General features: G+C 44.1%; 1 protein-coding gene across 3 annotated transcripts in view; it reads left to right on the top strand.

Annotated features, from left to right (window-relative positions):
* slc23a2 (solute carrier family 23 member 2) overlaps nucleotides 1-22500 on the top strand; it is a 61957-nt gene that overhangs the window by 4087 nt on the left and 35370 nt on the right. The window contains exons 2-3 of one of the 3 annotated variants that reach the window (XM_062543526.1): nucleotides 12151-12227; nucleotides 16147-16391. In XM_062543526.1, coding sequence (XP_062399510.1) covers nucleotides 12215-12227; nucleotides 16147-16391 — 258 coding nt within the window. In that variant the 5' untranslated portion in view covers nucleotides 12151-12214. Of the gene's footprint in view, nucleotides 1-12150; nucleotides 12228-16143; nucleotides 16392-22500 lie in introns of all 3 variants that reach the window. The other 2 variants (XM_062543527.1, XM_062543528.1) reach the window with 2 other exon arrangements.

Genomic DNA, 22500 nt, shown 5'->3' with positions numbered 1-22500 from the left:
GTATCAGCTCTTTGTTATTTTTTTTGTCCTGATATGGTTGCACAGACATTGATACAGCAGTCTAAATGGATGGCAGGCATTGCAATCATATCATTGACCTCATTCAGAACCGCTCTGATCCAGAGAGGAGTGCGTTATTGTGATAGCATCAGTGTAGTGTCATGTCCATTACAGCTATTAACGGGCCATTTAGAATTTAAGAACTAAGGTGGAAGTTGATCTTTCTCCCCATGAGACGCAAACACATTTGGAGACGGAACTCTGACAGACTGAATTGTTTGACGTTTCCGCAATGACAATAGAGTGTGGCTATGGGTAGATTTCCGAAACAGAAACGGCATACAAAGGACACACCTGTTACCTTCCCAGCAGTGACAAAAAATGGCCTGTGAAGAAAAAAAAAAACACCCTGATAATAAAAAAAAATGGACAGTAGCAGACTGCTGTACTGCTTTCAGGAGCATGATTCTAAAGTTCACCTTTCAGCTTTTGTGTACAGTATTGAAATCCCCTTCCTGTCTGCCTAGGATTGGAGGCTTCTGTTGAGCTGTGGTCTCGCTAAAAGCCCATTCCCCCAAGGTGAAACCTTTTAGACAACACGGATATTCTTAGTGGTGAGCGTTAGCCTTTGAAAGCCCAGGGGGTTGCTTATTATCTGTTCACGTCTCCTCTGTACTGCCTGGCCATTCAATTACCCATTTATCCTTTGGTGGCCACTGGCACTTGCTGTGTATGCTTGTGGTTCAACATATGGGGGTGACTGGGGAGGTCTGACCACCATTCTTAATTGGCAGAACTATATATATACTGTATTTAATACCATGCTAAAGTTGCCTAAAAAGAGGAATATAAAATAATTTTGACAATAATTGATCTTTATGCCTTAATTAAAAAAATACACCAATTTTCTTTGTGATTGAAGAATGTGTGGTAAATAAATAAATGTTCTTCCTAAATGCTAGGGGGAAGGAAGTATTTGACCCCCTATGTAACCCCATTGGAATTTAACACATACATATGTAGGGGCAGGCAGATTTTTATTTTTAAAGGCCAGCTATTTCATGGATCCAGGATATTATGCATCCTGATAAAGTTCCCTTGGCCGTTGGAATTAAAATAACCCCACATCATCACATACCCTTCACTATAGCTAGAGATTGGCATGGTGCTTTTTCCAGTAGGCCTATTAGCCTGTTTGATTTGCATTGAGCTCAATGAGCATCAAACAGGCTAATAGGCCTACTGGAAAAATGATCATATGATTATTTTATATTCCTCTTATAAATCTCTATATATATATATATTATAAATCTATATTATAAATCTATATCTATATATATATATATATATGTGACCCTGTAAAGCGGAACCAGTCGTTTCGGTAAAATGTACTAAATTAAGTTATTGTGCTCACGTGAACGGCCATAAACTAAGCTTTCCAACGATATGTATATCAAGGGTATTACCCAAACTACATGTATCGCTAAGATAACCGCATCCAAAGTTGACATGGTTCTCCTGTCACGATATGCCAGAAGAGGAGAAATCACCTTTTTAAGCGGCGCGTGCACAACGGGAAAGACAGCATATGTGTTGAATCCTGCCGGGTTTAACAGTCAAAACGTATGTTTTTCCGTGAAATGCGTTCACGATATGAAACTGTAGACTGTATACAGTCAAATTATGCGAAAACGTGAAATTCAACATTTTAACCCGGAAGTTTGTTATTGTTGATTTTCTCAAAATAACGTTGTGCGCAAAACGACTGATTTCGCTTTGAATGGTCACATATAGGAGGGTGTTGGAGATGCTGTAGAGTTGCTGCTCAAGAATTGGTTAACCAGGAATTGAAGCCCAACCCGATGTTACGATGTTATAAAAGCGTCGGTTAAGTCCCACTCACTTTATCTCAAATCCCAAGACTGCCTGGTATGCTGTAGACGCCCCCCCTACAAGACCCCCCCATTGCTCACAATGTAGTTGGATAACATAATCTTTTGGGCTAAGCATGGCTTATGCACTTTAATCCATAGGCATGTCTTATTCAACGTGGAAACAACTTACGCATGCATACATTTCTGCCGTCTAGCATAAACACCACTGACACAGTCCCCCACTGGGCAAAGCTGTAGAATTAGAACAGCCAGGTACAGTAAGTATGAATGACTGATGGGTGTGTGTTGTAAGTGTGTGTGTGTGGGGGGGGTTTGGGGGGGCCCTGCTAAGAAACCTGCTGCACTCTCACTAAGGCTGGTATATGTAAGCTGGTTTTCATGGCGATAAGTCGTAGCCTACTACAAAAAAGACCCCGCACCCCCACCCCACCCCAGCTGGGTATCACAGAGTGCTCATGGTCCAGGCGATGCCTATTAGTTTGTGGGTTTAATTTGATCCTGAACATATTGTAGCAAGCAGCCCAACTCCCAAAACCAGTGTGGCCTGTGGAGTGAAATTGGAGTTGGTCATTTCTGGCTCCCAGAGTTTTTTTTCTTACTAAGATTAAGCTCACCAAGCTACTTCACAAACTTGTTTTTCTCCTCGCGCAGCTTTTGAAGAATCCACTATGGAACTCTTTTAGGGCTCCAAGTTCCAGTGACCTTTTTGGAGCAGACAGCTTGCAGTCTCTTCCTCTTGGGCTGTGTCTGCATTTAGCCGGGTAAATAGAAATATCCATGTTTTCAGGTGAAAACGATGTCTTTCCACATTATCCTTTCCGTAGGGTCCCCTCCCCCCCAGAAACCAATCACAAACACAAAAAGATATCTGGACATAGAAACAGGGTTCCCATGCTATCCGATTCATCGTTAATCACCCCCCATCTTCCCGTCTCCCCCTCTGGATGTAAAGGTGATCTTCCCACCCTGCCTGGCGATATCCCCACTCCTCCTCAGGGGGTCTGCTCCAGGCTCAGCAGTACCCTGGGAGGCGCTTTTTCACTGCTTATTTACGTTGGCCTTATAAACGTGCCCTTCTGAAGTCTGCTGTATGATTGGTCCAGAGGTGTTCCTTGACCTCCGTGCTTCCAGTGGAGCACCTACTGTAAGTAGCGTTCCCACGGTCGGAAAAGACCTGGAGAGGTCTCACATTCCATGCCTGGAATTTTATAAGTTGTAATTAAATGTTTTTGGCAAATGTTATGAAATTCAGGGTTTCCACGGGGTCATGGAATTTCTGGAGTATCATGGACTTTCTCGGGCCAAAATCTTGGAATATCGGAATTTTATTGTAGCAGTTTAAAATGTACTTGCCAAAGCATGTTAATACAAATATATTTCCTTGCAGAATTGGTGTATATTTGGTTGTTAGCTTTTCTGCTTGCTCTGTAATCAGTGGTTGTCATGGAAATTATTATTTTTTTGTTAGGTATAATCAGGTTTTTGTTAGGAATTTTACATTTGACTTAGAGTTGGAACCCTGAGAATCACATATTGCGTGCTATATGCTGCCTTTTTAGAAGAGAACATAGAGTTGGCAGTTTCATTCCATTCACACTCTCAAGCTGTACTTGACCTCGACAAACTTACTGCTTCAGCTTTTCTCTCCCTGACAAGTCATTACTAACTGGTGTATCAGGCATTAGAATGAAGACTCAGAGATGATGGAGTGTTGGGTTGGTATTGGTGCAGTCTACGTGATGCGCAGGACTATGCTGTATATCCACTTAAATAGCATCACCATCTCAGTATGCCCACTTAAAAGGCATTACCATTTCAGTATGCCCACTTAAGATAGACATCATCATCTCAGTATGCCCACTTAAAAGGTATCACCATCTCAGTATGCACACTTAAAAGATATCACCAGTATGCCCACTTAAAAGGTATCACCATACCCACTTCAAATAGGCAAGGATAGGTATTAACATTTGAGGTTGATCGCAGTACACCCAACTAGGCTACATCCCAGTATATACACTATAGCTAACTAGACTCTACCACTGGTATTTTCTGACCAAGAGTTCACCCCAAAGATGACCCCACTTTGGCCTGGGTCTCCAAACCATTGGCTCTCACCGGCTTGTGGTTGTCTGAGCTCCAGCCCGCTGCGTCTGTCTGGACACCAGCCCAGCCGAAAGGCCACTGTGGCACGCCGGTGTCTTTGAAGTGCTTTTGAATGTTTTTGGGTCTCCATGAACCATAGAACGAGTTGCAGTAAACCACATCGCTGCGCCCTCTCTCTCTGGTCAGACGGCCTTTAATTACGTTATGCCGTATTGCAGAGGAGGGAGGCCATTCTCCTCCGGAGTCAGGTCCTCTCTGAGTTATCGTGTGTGCTGGACATCCTCTGAGTTATAGTGTGTGCTAGGCATCCTCTTTGAGTAATAGGCTACTGTATAAGGTGCCCAGGTCCCCACGCTGTCCCTGATGAAGATTCAGTAGCACTGTGTGTTCTTTACACACACACACACACACACACACACACACACACACACACACACTCACACACACGCTGGGTTGAAGGGCCTCAGACAAGTGATATAACGGTAGCCCTTGCTGGGTCATGTTGGCGTCTGACAAGAGTTCGACGTGTGTTTCTTTCAACGTGTAAAGAGTGTGTGTGTGTGTTTGTGTGTTTGTGTTCCCTGGTTTTTAAGTTGGGGGGTATTACCAGCCCCCCGCGGTCTGGGCCCCGGCGGGTCTTGAGTTGTGGTCGGCGGTGTTGGAGGCCGTGCCATGATGGGGAGGTGGCATTCTCAGCACCCTGGAGGGTCTTTGAAGGGCTGGCACAGTATTGCGTGCGCGTGGCCTGGACGTGGAGTGGCTTAATTAAAAAGAGGAACATTTCAGCCAGTTAAATTGGTTGGAAGAATGTGTGCATGTTGCCATGGAAAAAGGTCAGTGTCTTAGCAACAAGGCTTGGGTGCCAAGGGAACACCGCCCCGTCACATACCCGCCCCCCTCCCCCCCCACCTCTCCTATGCCGCCACTGCCCCCCCCCCCCCCACGCGTGATTGAGTGTCTGAATCCAGTGCCGTCGCTATGAGAGAGAGCGGGATGTGAGTTGGATGTGTGTGAACATGCCCGGCCAAGTCCGTAATTACCAGACCAGCAAGCGGCGCTGTGACTGCGGCAGTCACACACACACACTCTCTCTCTCACTCTCACACACACACACACACACAACCACGGCACTCACCTGTCCCGACATCCCAGGCATCTCTGTGCTCCCCACCCAGCCGATCAGTGTGAACATGATGGCCAAAGTGGAAATGTGGCGTTTTTCTGTATTAAGCTGAAAGGATTGGCTTCCAGAGGCTGAGACCGAGAGGCAGGCATAGCCCTCTGTTTGCCATAGAGCGTGAGTCATGTGCAGCGATGATGATGATGATGATTGATGGAACAGCCGCATGCATGCATGCACACCGCACAGTTTGGATATAAGAGAGAGGGAATTATTGATTCTGTGGTGGCGTGCGCGTGCACAGCAGGAGTCATAATTTCTGAAAAGCAATCCGTGAAATATGGATCTCCCACACACACAATTTCTCTCCCACACACACACACACACACACACACAAACACACAATTTCTCTCCCACACACACACACACACTTATTTGTATCGCTCCTTTTCAGCCCCTCCTCTCCATCATCACCTATATACTGTGACAGTATTCCAAGAAGACTACTTTTGAAATTGGAGGTCAGTTTTAATGTAGCACACAGTGACATCAGTGAAGGCAAAAACTAAAACTAAGAACTATATTTACTGACAAGGTAATGTGTCATGATTCTCACCATATGTTTGTATGTCGCTTTGGACAAAGGCGTCTGCTAAGTAACATAACCATAACCGTAACCATATATCTTCGGGTTGACCACCATTGAAGTTGCATGGCTGGTTCTCTTGTTAGCTACAACTATGCTGTAAGACTATGCCAGGTGACATTGGCTTTGTAAAGGTTATATTAAGGTCCTCGGGGATTAATAAAGTGCTGTCTAATCTAATCAAGTGTGTAAGGATGCTAAAGTTAAATATTTGTTTTTATGTGGCTGGGAAGTGACATCACCTTTGGCTTTATCTCGAGTAGGTCATCAGTTAGATTTGGAAACACAAGGCTGCATGTCTAACTGTCGCCTCAAATGTAGCAATAGCTTATCAGATTTGATCTTTCTTGAGCTTAGTTTAAGCACAGAGTGTCTACTTGTTTTGTATTCACCATAATTAACAGCTATTTGTGGGAAGAATTTGCCTCAGTCCGAGACCTAAATGAATTAGGCGATCAGGCAAATTGAATTCACCACCAGAAGACATCGGATAAGAGGAGTGGACCACAGTCAGGACTGGGGAAGGAGGACAGAGTGCTTGTGTAGAATAGAGACCGGTGCACTGCACTCGTAGAGATTCTTAGAAATAAATGATTGGATTAAACACATCTCTTGCCCATGGATGAAGGTCAGAACTAGACAGTGTCTGGGTGACCGTGAAGTAGAACAAACAGTTTTTATTTTATTATTTTCACCACAGACACTCTTTCCTTTGTGTCCTTCAGACTTCTTGATAGTCCCTTTCACCTAGACATGTAAGAGATGTATAGGTTGAGGTTTGGAGCAGAGACAAGTTTAAAGAAAGATAAACGCACTCTTAAATATATTCTTGTGCTTTTATTTATCCTGACAGCATGTACACGACGGACGCGTTTCGGCAAACAGCCGTCCTCAGTGTGTAGACTAAGAATATATTTGAGATAATATATTTGAGAGTGTGTTTATCTTTCTTTAAACTAGTTTATTTTCTTTTTACGCTCCCAAAGAATGTATATAATTCGAAGTTTGAGCGCATCCGCCTTTCTGATTTGGAACAGACACCCAGAGCTAACAACAGCACAGTCCGTCACTCAGTCAAGTCACAACAAGGCTTTCTTATTTTCTTTGCTTTGCTTCCCGTAAGTGTCTGTTGATAGATGGCGGGCTATGTAACACAACACATCTAACATACCAAGAACGCCTTAGATTCAACATTTAACATAGGAGTGTCTTAGATTAGACGTGGAACATGCCATAGATTGTCTTAGATTTAACATCAATCATAAGGGTTGTTATTTTACATAACAACAGACTGCCTTCATCTCGAAAATACCAAGGCTTGCTATACTAAAGATGCCGTTGGATGCTTTAGATAACTATTTAGGGTGGGGACACAACTGGTTATCTTTTTATCCTCAACTGCTTGATCTGTAATTAGTGGCTTTGGCTTGTTTTTTTGTTTTTGTTTTATTTGTTTTGGCCCCCTTCGATGGTGGGTAAACTTGACCTTGAATTACGAAAGGAGAAACTGACCTTGGACTTTGAAAGACTATGAAATTGTAACCATTTAACTGAAAGATCCTCATTTCCAGAGTTGTTGACAATTGCAAGATCATCACGTTTGGTCCATAAAGATGGCCCAGTGCTCCTCAGCTTTTATGATCGGGCTACAGCACATGCTTCAGCTCCTTGCGTGACAGAGAGGGGCCCTTACTAAGAGTCCCACTGCTCACACAGGTAGATGATCACAGTTTTGTGTTCAATCTCTTATTGGGCTTTTCCACTGCATGAGATCAGCTCAGCTAGACAAGTCCACTCACAGTGCACTGTTACGACCCGGCTCTAAGCCGCAGCATAAAGAGGGAGTCGGGACAACAGAGATAACTTTAACCAGTAAAGCATTTATTTAAAAGGAACCAAAAGCATAACCATTACCAAAAGATGTCTAGGGGAAAGTAAAAGCATGTATGCAAGTGTTCATGTGGGTGCGTGTATGCCAAAGTCAGTATGATGTTCAAAGACAGAAAGAGAAGGTGCCAGTGGGAGAGAGATAACCCAAAGGTGCCTGCAACCAGGGGGTCAGGATGTGACTGATTAGCTTCGCCGATTAGCAAGGCACTTCCTCGTCGCCATTTTCCAGAAATACATCATGGCCGGTGCCGTTTTCCCTGCGTTTTCCTCATGTTGATTGGTGGCTGTTCCACTCTCAGCTCATGCACGAGCTTAGTGTGGGCACGAGCTCTCCTTCTGTACCTTACGTCAATCAGTAACCTGGCACTTCATTGGCTAAGTAAAACGGCACCGGAAACAAGCCCCTTGAAACGCCATGTTGAAGCCTGAAAAAATCGTTCAATTTTGGCAATTTTCACTAGCCTAGCAGTCCCATTGAAATGAATTGGGGCGGGACTTGTTCACTTTCTCCAGTTTTTATAATACCTCCATGCCTGCAACAGAATGTGCCTAACGGAAAAGTGCCCCAATCAAGAGAGAGAACAACCCCTTAAATACCCACACCTTCACCAGGTGTGCATGATTGGCTAATTAGGCCAGCTAGACAGGAGTTTCCCATGCTGTGGCCATGCCAGGCCTGAAGGGGCACGGGGGGTCGTAACAGCACGTACAGGTAGACGATGAGGGCTGGGTAGGGTACTTTGTTGCAGTGTAAAACGAACAACCACAATAGAGTAGAGTCGAGTTGAGCTGATAGCACGCAATGGAAATTCATCATTATCTAGTTCAGACAGCTGAAAATAGACAATCCTGTCCTGTGTGTGTGTTCTGGAAGCGGTGAAGTGGGGCCTGACGGGGATGCCTTCTTCATATGGCGGGTTACGCCCTGTGCCAGACTTTGGGTGTGTCAATGTATACAGAAAATTGTTTGCATGGAATTATTTAAAAACGTGTTCTCTTACAGCAGAACACACAGCAGGTAGCTACTGTAACATGTGAGTTTGTGTGTGTGTGTGTGTGTGTGGCCACGTAGTGATGAAAGGGCGTAACGAAGGTCTTTTGTTGCATACAGTGGGCATTTGTCTTTTATTGGGTATTGTGTGTTGTGTGTGTGTGTGTGTGTGTATGCGTGTGTGTGCACATGGGGATGTGGGGCTAATTAAGAGATTAGGAGTCTCCCCCACAACAGCTACCAATATACACACACACACACACACACACACACAGCAATCAGGCACGTCTCTTCTCGTCTTTCTTTCTCTCCTCCTCTCTACATTTCTCTCTGTCTTCTTTCTCTCTCTCCGTCTGTTTATTTCTTTCTATCCTGTTTTTTGCTTTTCACCTTTTTTTCTATTCTTTCTTTTCCTCTCTACCTTTTTTCTTGTGATCCCTCTCTCTTGCTCTCTCTCTCCCTCTGTCTCTTGTCATCAGTTCTCTGGTGACGAGGGGTGCGTTCGATGTGCAGAGAGAAAAAAGGTCATTGTGCTTTAATGGTCGTTGAATCATTAAACCCTTTTCACTTTTCTCATTTCCTGTGAGATTGGCCTTCCCCTGAGGTCTGTGTGTGTCTGTGTGTGTGTGTGTGTGTGTGTGTGTGTGTGTGTGTGTGTGTGTGTGTGTGTGTGTGTGTGTGTGTGTGTGTGTGTGTGTGTGTGTTTGTGTGTGTGTAAGATAACAGTCCTGCAAGGACACTATTCCACACTAAGTGAGGTTGCCCAAGCTAAGGCTCTGACACACATACACACACACACACACACACACACACACACACACTCGTGTACATACACACACACACACAAACACACACACACACACACACACTGAAATAAATACATTGCTCACGTGTCTATGACTGTCCTGTGATGGCACAGTCTTTAAAAAAGCTACTGCATACTGTACGTGCGGCATGCACACAACACACACACACACACACACACACACACACACACACTTGAGTGTCATATAAATCTGTTGAGGGTCTGCTGACTGAGGGTTATTGTTTTCAGACACACTGTACACTACTGACAGATAGTCTTACATTATCCCTTAATACACACTTACATTCGGCTTGCGCGTACACACACACACACACACACACACACACAGACAGACAGACAGACAGACAGACAGACAGACAGTCGAACACAATGTACACTACTGGCAGATAGCCTTACATTAACCATTACACACACACACACACACACACACACACACACACACACAAAGACAGACAGACGGACACACACACACACACACACACACACACACACACACACAAACAGACAGAAAAAAGTGCAGAAGGGCACAACTGCTACCACACACACACCACAAGTGTTGTACGGCATAACTGCTAACACACACACAGGGACACACACAGCTTGTACTGTAGGGCATAACTGCTACACACACTCACACACACACACAGACCCTGTCGCCAGCTGTTTGCGGCTGGCCTTTGAAGGGCGCTTGTGTAACAGCAGAATGCCTCGCACTGCAGAGAACATGACCACAGATTCTGCCTTCTCAACTGTGCGAATTAACACTCACACACACACACACACACTCACACACACACACACACACACACACACACACACACACACACACACACACACACACACACACTCAATCTCCAATTTGATAAGATGTAGCCTTCCCAGTCTAGCATGCTGTAGACTTGGCTGTGTGTGGAGTGTGTTTTCTGCAAGTACGTCTAAATGTCTTTATACTGCTTTGAATAACCTTATCGGGTCTGTGCGTGTGAATGTGTGTGTGTGTGCGTGTGTGTTTGTGTGTGCGCGCGTGTGCGTGTGCTCGTGTGCGCGCATGTGTGTGTGTGCGTGTGATATATGATAAGAGATGAATAGGGCAGTAGTGTTCTCTGAGGACACTTGTCCGTGTTCTCGTGTGTGTGTGTGTGTGTGTGTGTGTGTGTGTGTGTGTATGTATGTATGTGTGTGATATTATGAGAGATGACTAGGGCAGTAGTGTTCTCTGAGGACACTTATTTGTGCTCTTGTGTGTGTGTGTGATATTATGAGAGATGACTAGGGCATTAGTGCTATCTGAGGACGCGTTTTTATGTTCCGGTCTAAGACTGTCTTGCTCATTGCTGATGAACCCTCCCAGTCATAGTGCCACCAGCAGTGTGTGTGTGTGTGTGTGTGTGTGTGTGTGTGTGTGTGTGTTTGTGTGTGTTTTTTGTGTGTGCATGCCTTTGATATCATCACAGTGATAGTGCTGCTATTGCTTACATTTCTAACTCTCTCTCTCTCTCTCTCTCTCTCTCTCTCTCTCTCTCTCTCTCCATTTCAATTCCAGTTTCTATTCCAATTCAAATTCAATGGAGCTATATTGGCATTAGTCAATGAAGCTTTGCCAAAGCAAACATAGAACTAAACAACACAGATACAATATCTGTTGAAAAAAGAAAGAGTACAAAAGTTAAAAGAGAGAATAATAAATGAAACTTGTAATGATACAGTATTACTATAGATAATAGTGCTATCATGGGTATTGATTGAAAATAAAGTATGTCACAATGTGGGTCGCTCACTAATTTTATGACATTTTAACTGTGTACTGTGTAGCTAGTTTTACATAACTTGTGTGCTCTCCCAATACGCATGGGTGCTTGTCCTCATTTTCTAATAATTCAAACTGAGGTGTAAGTTGGCTGAATTGATGGAAATGTCGGTTTCTGACTGTGCTGAATTCACTGCATTCAGCGAGGAAGTGTTTTTCGTCTTTCTCTGTCTCTGTGTGTGTGTTAGACAGTGATTGTGCTGCTTCCGCCCCCATTTAGAACTGTGTGTGCTTGTGTGTGTATGTGTGTGTGTGTGTGTGTGTGTGTGTGTGTGTGTGTGTGTGATATCGTCATAGCGATTGTGCCGCCTCAGCTCACATCTCTTACATCTCAGTTGGGTTCAGCTTAGCTCACAAGGTGAGTCTGTGAGTGTATGAGTGTGTAAGTGTGTGAGTGTGTGTGCGTGTGAGTGAGGAGAGAGGGCGGAGGGAGGGATAGACAGAACAAGTGTGAGGGGTGATGCAGGAAGTGATACCACACGTGTGTGCAGATAGGAGCACAAGGAAGAGAGAGAAACTGAAAGAAAAGTCAGAGGGAAGTCAGGGACTGAAAGACAAGAAAGAGGGGAGAGTGAAAGAAAGAGAATGAGAGGCTGAAAGAAAAGAAAGAGGGGAAGTGAGAAGCTGAAAGGAAAGAAAGAGGGGGAAGTGAGAAGCTGAAAGAAAACACAGAGGGAAGTGCTGTTGGAAAAAATAAGCACCTGTTGATGATTAACACCTATGAAGAATTAACACCTTTCTTGCTTCCCACCCACCTCTCCCTCACCTGTGATCCCATCTTCTCCTCCTCCTCCTCCTTCTCCTTATCCACCTTCTCGTCTCTCTTCTGTCTTTCTCTCCTCGCTCTGTCGCTCCCTCTCTCCTCCCAGTTTTTAACTCCCCCTCCCCCACCCTCCCCGCAGATGCGCGGCGCTGGGCCCAGGACAGGAGGTGATGTGTGATCTAGGTACTGGCCTCCATTTTGGGTTTTATCGCCCGACTCTTAGGCCAACCCCCACCAGCCGCAACGCCATGCCAAGACGGGCCAAACTCTACCGTTAAATAACGGCCAAATACCGTTATTGGTGCCTGCAGACCGCATGGTCGTCTAGAGAGTTATCTAACGTAGCAAACTCTTCAGCTAAGCGTTTGCTGCGTTGGATAAATCTACATGCTAGTTGCTTTAAACAGACCTTTTCTAGTCAATAAGAACTGGTTTTGACATAGATGAGAAATGTGATTAATTATGTCAAATATATGGATGTATTGGCGGCAGTCAGTTTGCTTCCGTTCCTAGCAGAACTGGTTGCCATGCAACCAAAGCCCAAAGAGAAGGGCACTGCAAAAACAACCGTGCTTTTAAAAAAAAAAACGAGACGTAAAGTTATCTGAAGATCAAGGATGTATTGTACGCTGCAGGCTGGGCCCCAGAGATCTAGGCCTGGTCGTGAGGCATGCATGGCCAAACTCAAACATCCTTGAGTTTGAATCTGACATCACTGGTGAGGGTTGGCCTTCAGAACTTTCATCCATTCTGCAACGGAACGTTCCAGTGTTCTCCTCATGCGTATGCACCCCTCGCTGCCTTGTGTCTAGTTCAAGTGTCCTTACATTCCCCCGAAAGCCTAATTTTCTCTCATTAGGGGCTGACCATAGGCTGGGTGAACCCTACCTGACCTGCCGGCGAATTTGGATTTCGCCCGGCATCTCAAGCTGGCAACCTGCACGTCTATCTCCCCTGCTTCCTGTCCACAACCTTTGGGTCCAATCACAAAATAGCTTATCCAGAAGACGCACCCGCATCGTTGGTCTGATTGGTTGAAGGACTATCCAAGCGTACAGAGTCATTTGAACTAGCGCAGGTTCCCCAGACTAATAAAAGTCAGTCTTAAAAGATTGAGTTTTGTATGGTTATAGCCAGACTTGGTTGACCATGCACAGTACAATACAGCAATTTCCCGCATATAAGCCGCATTGTGTATAAGCCGCAGGACAGTATTAAAACCATATTTACTGCCCCCCTGTATTAACCTCATAGTGGAAGAAATTGAGCAAAATCAATGTAGAAGCCGCGGCTAATAGTCTGGAAATTATGGTAGTCAGGGGCCCAGTCCAGAAGAGGGCTAGTTGTCTGTCCTTCCCTGATACTTTTCTCTTGAACGGATGAAGTCAGGTCGAGGTTTGGGTGAAGGTGAAATAAGTTCAGCAGCAGCAAGTGGATGGAAAGTCTGGGATGGACAGGCGTTGCTATCTTGAGTTCATTGTCCTGTCCACTGGGTCTTGGTATTGCAGTGTGTTTGAAGGTCAGTGCCCTTGAAGGCAAGCTCTCTGAGAGGAAGAACTAGTTAAAAAATAGAAATAAAAACATTAAAACTAGTTAAAACATAAGTTGACTTACTTACTGACAGATTTATTGTAATTTGTCATTGTCTGTTTGCACCGAGATTAAGTTCTCATGAGAGAGATGAATTGGTTTGTATTGATGTAAGCCGCCAATCTAACCACCATCAGGGCGTGGCAAACCTACAGCAGGTGCTATTGCTGGACGGCGTCCACATCAACATTCTTCTCTTGCAAGCACATGGTTGGCATTCCGAAAGGGTACCACCTGTGGCAGATGTGTTCACTAAAGCTAAAACGCTGACCGTCAGAGCAACAGTTAGTGTCCCTGTGATCTAATGGTCTAATAATTCTCCTGTGAAAAAAGTGGCCGCAGCACCTTAGCGAGTTTGCAAGATGGAGGACGTTAGCTGACTCTGGGCTAGCACGCGTAGGTGTTAACAGGACACTCCCAGTTGCTGGTGTTAACTAAACACATTCCCAGTGTAAACTAAACACACTCCCAGTGTTAACTAAACATACTTCCGGTGTTAACTAAACATACTACCAGTGGCCTATGTGTAGGTGTAAAATACACAGCCTTGATCTGATGGCAGCAGTTTTGGGAGCAAATTCCCAAACCTAGCTACACAAACACAGAGGCTGGGGGAGGGGATTACACACACACACACACACACACACACACACTCTACCCGTCTGATTTAATACACTCATTTGACCCAAAATGGGCAAATAAACGATTACATGCTTGCCCTACTTCTTAATTGTTTTTGTTGTTCTGCTAATTCTCTAAGCACATTGTATTAAATGGCAGGCCGTTTGGGAAACTGAGGTCCTGGCACCGAGACCACCAGGCACTGGTTCAAGTATTTTCACAGGGAGGAGAGAGAGTGGCGTTTGGCTGGCAGTCTTACGGCATCCCTGGCACAGCGTAGCTAAATGCCCGTTTGGCAGTGACAGTCAGGCGCAGGTAGCCCTGCGATGGCTCCAGCTGCTCCATATTCGTTTTTGTTGTTGCTTTTGTTGTTGTTTTTTTTTGTTTGTTGTGTTTCGCCAGTGTGGCTTGTAAACAGAGGACTTGCTGAAGTTGTTTTCCCAGCTTTTTTAGCGGCTTAAATACCTCAGGAATAGGGCCTCCAGAAGAGAAGTGGGCGGTGGCGGTGTGGTGGTTAAGGAGTTGGGCCGGCGTGCAGTAGCCTGAGAGTTGTGGGTTCAATTCCCGGCTTTCTACCGTTGAGCCCTTGAGCAAGGCACTTAACCCCAAGCTGCTCCGGGGACAATGTAATGACAATGTAATCCCTTTGTAATATAGTTGACATATGTAAATCACTTTAGACAAAAAAAGTGTCTGCTACACGCAATGTAATGTAGGAAGTATTAGCATAGCCACTATTATAAGAAGCTTGTAATATAGTTGTCATATGTAAGTCACTTTAGACAAAAATAAGTGTCTGCTAAACGTAATGTAATGTAGGAAGTATTAGCATAGCCACAATTATGAGAAGCTTGTAATATAGTTGTCATATGTAATTCACTTTAGACAAAAAAAAGTGTCTGCTAAACGTAATGTAATGTAGGAAGTATTAGCATAGCCACTATTATAAGAAGCTTGTAATATAGTTGTCATATGTAAGTCACTTTAGACAAAAAAAGTGTCTGCTAAACGTAATGTAATGTAGGAAGTATTAGCATAGCCACAATTATGAGAAGCGCGTGGTCACTGACGGCAAGTTGGACCAGTGTCCAGCATGGTGGTTCAGAATCAGAAACAGAGCTGAATCGCACTAGCCTGCTTCCCCCTGCGCAAGTGCATTCCAGGCTCAGACTGCAGGCCAGAGTTACAGATGAGCAGTCAGCCTGACTGAGCTGTACCCATGTAGACAACACACACACACACACACACACACACACACACACACACACACACACTGAAGGCTAGAGATAGCTGAAGGCCAAGTATTAAGCAAACAGTTGGTGACATGCTTACAGAAGTAATAAATGTCAACACCTTTCTTACCCCACCCCACCCTCATTTCTCCCCCCCTCTCTCTCCCTCTCTCTATCTCTCCCTCCCTTTCCAGTCTGTATCCCTCCATCCTGCATTCTTTTCACTTTCTCCGCACCTACTCACCCTTCACCTCATTTCACACGTCATGTTATTTCACAATTCTCTATCACGTGTGCAGACTGCACACACACACACACACACACACACACACACACACAAACACACTTAAGTACATGTCGTTGTGTGTGTACTTTAATGTCTGCGTGTGTTAAATGATTGTATGAAGTCACTATCATAACACAGGGCTGGATCATAAATAGTTTTGATGTCCTGTCCAGTAAGCCCTTATGGCCTGTTATAACAGACTAAAATTGGCTTTTAGACTTAAACAGAGTGGTCACTTGTATGATCTTAACCTCCGTTGCCTCACTGTTTTTTAAAACCAGTCAATGAAATCCAGCATTGCTTACCTCTAAGCCAATCAGGCTAGACCTTAATCCTGTGGGCAGCCAATGACGATGCTTTCTCTCCCTAGCAGATGACCTGGCCAACCAATCCCTGGGCTATGTGACAGAGCTGAGTGAGGAGAGCACAGCGTTGGTGTGGGAGTGCAAGCAGGCCGAAGAGGAGGAGGAGGAGGAGGAGGAGGAGGAAGAGGACGGAGAGGAGCGCAGAGGAATGGGAGTGGGCCGGAACACCACCTCCAAAGCCATGGACTCCGCGGGAGAAGGCGGGAAGTACGAGGAGGACAGCAAGCATGCCGCTGACTTCTACCCCATCCCCGTAAGTGTGTGTGTGTGTGTTTGTGTGTGTGTGTGTGTGTGTGTGTGTGTGTGTGTGTGTGTGTGTGTGTGTGTGTGTGTGTGTGTGTGTGTGTGTGTGTGTGAAAGAAAGAAAGAGAGAGAGTGAGTGTGTGTGAAAGTTTGTATGTTGAACCGTATGGACGCCATCCAACCCAGCCGAGACCCTGAGTCTGTGGACTGGGCAAACACTCACTGGTGCACATGGTTTAGGTGTGGGGTAATCAGCTGGGCATGGAACTCAGTGGAATTTAAATTTTACTTTTGAGATGAAACTCATTGGAATTTCAGTTTTATTTTTGAGATGAAAGTCATTGGAATTTCAGTTTTATTTTTGAGATCAGCTGGGTATGAAACTCAATGGAATTTAAATTTTACTTTTGAAATGTTGTGTGTTTGTTCTTGTGGTGTGTACTTTGGTGTAAGGCGTTTAGGACCATGGTGTGCATCTTTATTGGTACACAGTGGTGTGTGTGTGTGTGTGTGTTTGTGTGTGTGTGTGTGTGTGTGTGTGTGTGTGTGTGTGTGTGTGTGTGTGTGTGTGTGTGTGTGTGTGTGTGTGTGTGTGTGTGTGTGTGTGTGTGTGTTTCAACTTGAACTCTGTGAAGACACTTTGAGTGACTAGGCTGTAATGATAGAGGCCTGCATGTAGCAACCCATGATTACTCTTTCTCCTCTGTGTGTGTGTGTGTGTGTGTGTGTGTGTGTGTGTGAGAGAGAGAGAGAATTTTAGCATGCTTGACTACAATCCAAATTTAACTTGCTCTCCTGTTTTTTCAGTCACCATGTACATATTTTCTTCAATTATGCCTTTTTCAAAATGACGGTTTTGCAAGCCAAAAAAAAAAAAAAAAAGATTTTGGCTCAATGGATTTTAGTGACTGTGATGGAATCTCTCTGCAGCACACATCTTTCACCTACATCAAAAAAGATCAATATCCAACCTAAAAAATTACACAAACTGACAAACTAGACACTGCACTAAGAGTTATTTTTAGAAACTCACAGCGGTATTTGCTGAGAGCTGTCGAAGCCAGACTGACGCTGACACACACACACACACACACACACACACACACACACACATACTGTACACACACAGATGCAGGTCATATAGCACAGTGGTTCTCAAACTATTCACAGTGAGCACCACCTCAGGGAACAATTGACTCTCCAAGCACCGCCATTATGACCTAGCCTCGCGAGCCATCCACGTACTTCCGGCCAAGGATTGCCTCCACTACGAGTCTGGCCGTGCTCTTCTGTGGAGCATTCTGCTCGGTAGAATTGTAACAGAACGCCCCCCCTCCAGAAAGCAGCCAATAAACGAAGAGACGGGTTGGTGGGGGCGAAAGGGGGAGGGCGCTCGTGACAATGACGTTAAACGCCTTGTTATGAGTAATATCGCCGATTGGGTGAGAGCTGTCCAATCAATTCAAACCAGAACTGGGCGTTACTTCCCGCTTCCTGCAAGCGCTTCAGAGCAAAGAAATTCCAGACCATAATACGAAATGAAATGGTAGTATTATGGGATGGTTAGGACCAGGCTAATTATGACCAGCATTAAAATACAGTAACGTTGGACAATTTGAACATATTTCACATTGTACATACTGTTTTGCATTTTTTCTCAAGAAAGATAAAAACGAATTTATATGTAATCATTTTTCGTTATATATATGCAGTATTTATATCATTTCAAGTGATTATTTTTAATAATATACATGATATCTTGGAGACTCCCAGAGTACCGCAACCGCACAAACTTGCCACAGTTTGAGAACCACTGTCCTGGAGCAGTTGTTGGACAAATGCTACATGTAGTCCAGATGGTTTCAGTTTTCTTTCGGTGCGTTCGTTGCAGTCAGTAGCCTAGCCTACATAAACCATCTCATCAGATGGTTGCAGTTTTCTTTCGGTGCGTTCGTTGCAGTCAGTAGCCTAGCCTACATAAACCATCTCATCAGATGGTTGCAGTTTTTTTAGGTGGATTCTTTGCAGTTAGTAGCCTAGCATACATAAATCATCTCATCAGATGGTTGCAGTTTTGTAGGTGCGTTCTTTGCAGTTAGTAGCCTAGCCTACATAAACCATCTCATCAGGGAACTGTCCCCATTACGTGGATCTAAAAACTAACTGATGTTGGAAATGCTGTGTGCTCCAACATTACTATTTTTTTTTTTCTTTATAAGATTTATACATTGATGTTGGCTTTATAAATTGTTTGTTTGTTTGTTTGTTTGTTTTGTTGGTTTGTTTGTTTGTTCCTTCTCAAATCAGCTGTGTAGGATGAGACCGAGGGATTGAAGTGTCCTGTGTTCTAACGACTCTTTGACCGTGTGAACTCTACGCCATGACGGCAAACATCTGCTACCAGAGCTGCACTCAAACAAGCACTCAAGAACTCAAACTCACACACACACACACACACACACACACACACACACACACACACACACACACACACATACACACACACACACACACACACACACACACACACACACTCATAGAAGCACTTCCACACAGAGAAAAGAGTGTATTCCGAAAGCTGCTGAGTTGCTGGGAAGAACTAATTTAATTAAATTGTGCAAACGCTAAACCTGACCCTTACGACACATACACACACACATACATACACATAGAGTACACACAGAAAAAAGTGTGTCTGTTCACATGTGGCCAGCTGTCTTATTTATGTACAAATGCAAGTGTGTGAAAAAGCTGGACTGTGTGTGTGTACAGGTTGTTCTTCTAAGATGAGCAGACACTGATATTTTTTATCTGCAGCAGACTATGTTAGCTACAGTATGACTATGTTTTTTAGCCACAGTATAGATGCGGTGTATAGTGTATATAGACAGTGTGTGTGTGTGTGTGTGTGTGTGTGTGTGTGTGTGAGTGTGTGAGTGAGTGCATTAGTCGCTTGCTTGCTTGCTTGACAGATGGGCATCCTTTGAGTCAACATGGGTTGTAGTTGTTGCCATGGCAGCCATGGCCTCATGTTCACTCACTGTAGTTTGGTCAAGCTGCTATGTGGACATTTATTTAGTTATCTATCTACCTATTTATCTATTTATTTATTTAAAATGGATTTAGAATGCCAGGAAATCGTTGTTTTGAGATGTGTAAATGTCAAAAACGCCTAAGCTCTGTCTTGTCCAGTTATCATCTGAGAGTGCCAATTGTAGCAGTTGAACCTGTTTTGAGATGCCCTAGCCACATCACTTCAAGCCGATTATTAGCCTACTATATAGTGTTACACAGGGTCATTGTTAGGGTTGGGCACCAAAACCTGGCTCTAGTATGGCACTGGTGCTGACGCAAATGGTAGTAATGAACTAGAAAAGTACTCAGAGAACGCAGACCTCCACCTGTATTGTTTTTCCTACTGTAGGTTGTCATACATTTGAACCTAAACTATTCAGATCGCCACCACGTGGCAATTCCATGCCATTACACCACTAAACCACCACCACATTCCCTGAACATTTCATCGAAATCCGTCCATTACTTTTTATCGAAATCCGTCCATTACTTTTTATCGAAATCCGTCCATCACTTTTTGAGTTATCTTGCTAACAAACAGACGGACAGACAAACAAACAGACAGACAGTCAGACAAACATACAAACAAACAAACCCCGATGAAAACATAACCTCCTTGGCGGAGGTAATAACAACATAGATTTTGGTGCCTCATTTTGATGGCACTTAAAGGTGGGGTAGGAGATGTTTGGAGCATGCTCTGTGGAGCATTTCTTAAAGGGGACATATCATGCAAAACTCACTTTTTGTGGGCCTTTGTGTTCATATTTAGGCCTCTACTGTTCTTATAAACACTCCAAGCGCGAAAAAAAACCATCCATCCGTTTTCTGTAGATCAGTAGAAAGACTTTGGTGTCAAGAAAGTATGCTGCTGTGAGCCATTTGGATGGCTCCCTTATTCTGATGTCATACTAAGGGAATTTGCATAGACCAACCCTAGCACCAGGGTCTAACATATGTGGTTGGATGCCGGCTCTGTTTTAGTCATTTTCACCTGTGAAACGAGCAGCGTAATCAATACATGCAGCCGGAGGCGTGGCCAGCCCAGAAACGGCTCAATTTGGGAGAGACCAATTCTAACCTCGTTTAAAAAGAGGTATGATATGTCCCCTTTAACATATTGCTTGAAATACTCTTCACACCCCCATTGCAACCAATTAATTAAAAGTTTTGACACAAAGATGAAAAGTTTTAGTGGCCTCTAGAACGAACAATCCAAGAAAAACACTATCCAATCATACTGAACGGACTGTAAATGATTAACTGTTAATGCATCTATCAAACTGCTATCTGCTCCTCCCTCCCACTCGTGAACAAGCATTGCGCGTTCCTGTACCCTGGAGGCGTGACTTCGGGGGAAGTCTGAAGGAAGGGGTTGGGACTTTTGACCTGTGTATTTTTCAAAATGCAGCTTTGATGGAATTGTTTTCCAGGATCTTCTACCCTACCTTTAAATCTCAGTTTTTTAATTCTATTTATTTATTTTATATGAGGCACAACATGTGGCATCTCTAACGTCTTGCCCTGATAGCACCACGTTCAGATACAGTTAGCTAACATAAACACTAAATGTATAAGCTTAAAGCAGAGCGGTGCACCACATAGGCTAGTGGACAGTGTTTGACCGCTTGCGTGAACCCATGCCAAGTAGCTTACTGTAAAGCAATAATAATAATAAAAAAGTTTGCTTACAAAAACATAAATATGTAGGTTACAAACATACTGTACATCAGGATTGATATCCCTGAGCTGTGATCACAGCTCTCCCCTTGGGGTTAATGCGTTTAAAACAAGCTGTTACTTTCATTCCTTTTGAAAGTTTTAGAATGTGTAGGTGTATTGGGTTAGCCCATTGCAAGCTTGCTGCTATTTCCTAGCCAATATAGAAATGTGTCATCCATAATGCATCCTAGTGCCAATCTAGGACGTGATGTTTTTTTTAACAAACAGATCAATTAGATTAGAATGACAATCATAAATGATGATGATAAGGATGACTCATGATGATGATTGAATGTCTTGACTGTCCCTCAGACGATGACTGATGTAGGGCTGTCTGTTCTGTCTTTACTGAAGATTCACACACACACACACACACACACACACACACACACACACATTTTTGTGATTTGATCATCATACAGATTTCATTTTGTGTATGGCAGATTGATATGAGTGTGTGTGTGTGTGTGTATGTGTGTGTGTGTGTGTGTGTGTTCCCTGAGGTTGGTGTGTAACTATAGCCTGGCAAGCCAAACTATACAGTAATGTATAGTCTGGAGTCGGACCTTCACTGAGCTGAAGCCTGTGGGGGGGATGAACCGGTGTCTTTCAAACTACTCTGCACGCAATAGGCCAGCACTTGTGACCAATCGTAGCCGGTCGGCAAAACGGCAAATACATCCTTCTTTAAAACGAATGACTTGGGTGCTTCTTTCTGCTCAACCTTCAAAGAAAACCCAAGTCTAACTCTTCCAAGGCCGATTCAAACGAGTGCGCTTCGTTAGCCTCATCCATCTTTCGTTGTTCCCTATGGTTGTTGCAACACGGTCTCACACCCAACTCGTCGAACGAGGACGTATGGTCCAGCCCCCTCGGCGTCAATATCGGAAGCCGAAGGTGAGCTAAGGTGGGCTCAAGGACTCCATACACAGATAGAGCGTTCTGATTGGACCGACTGACGTGGTGTTGAACGCAGGCTTGGCCTTAAATATTTTTTGCCACTAGGGTGGGTCTGCATTTCTAGGCTAGTGTAACTAAAGAAGCTGCATGAAGCAGGTGTTTATTCTTTGTATTCCAGTTTTAGAGGGATTTGTGTGTGTTTAAATGGTGTTTGTAAGAATGTTGTTAGAAGAGAAGATAAACTAGCAAAGCATTTCCTGGTACTTCCTGTCCTAGATTGGCATATAAACAAAATCTGACAAATGAACTCTTCACTCTCTCTCTCTCTCTCTCTGCATATTTATTTACATGCTTCTGTTTGTGTGTGTGTGTGTGTGTGTGTGTGTGTACGTGCACCACACATTTGCTTTGCTTGTATTTCC

This window comes from Sardina pilchardus, chromosome 8 (assembly GCF_963854185.1).
Source record: "Sardina pilchardus chromosome 8, fSarPil1.1, whole genome shotgun sequence".
Taxonomy (NCBI): domain Eukaryota; kingdom Metazoa; phylum Chordata; class Actinopteri; order Clupeiformes; family Clupeidae; genus Sardina; species Sardina pilchardus.
This window is presented reverse-complemented; position numbering and strand designations above follow the sequence as displayed.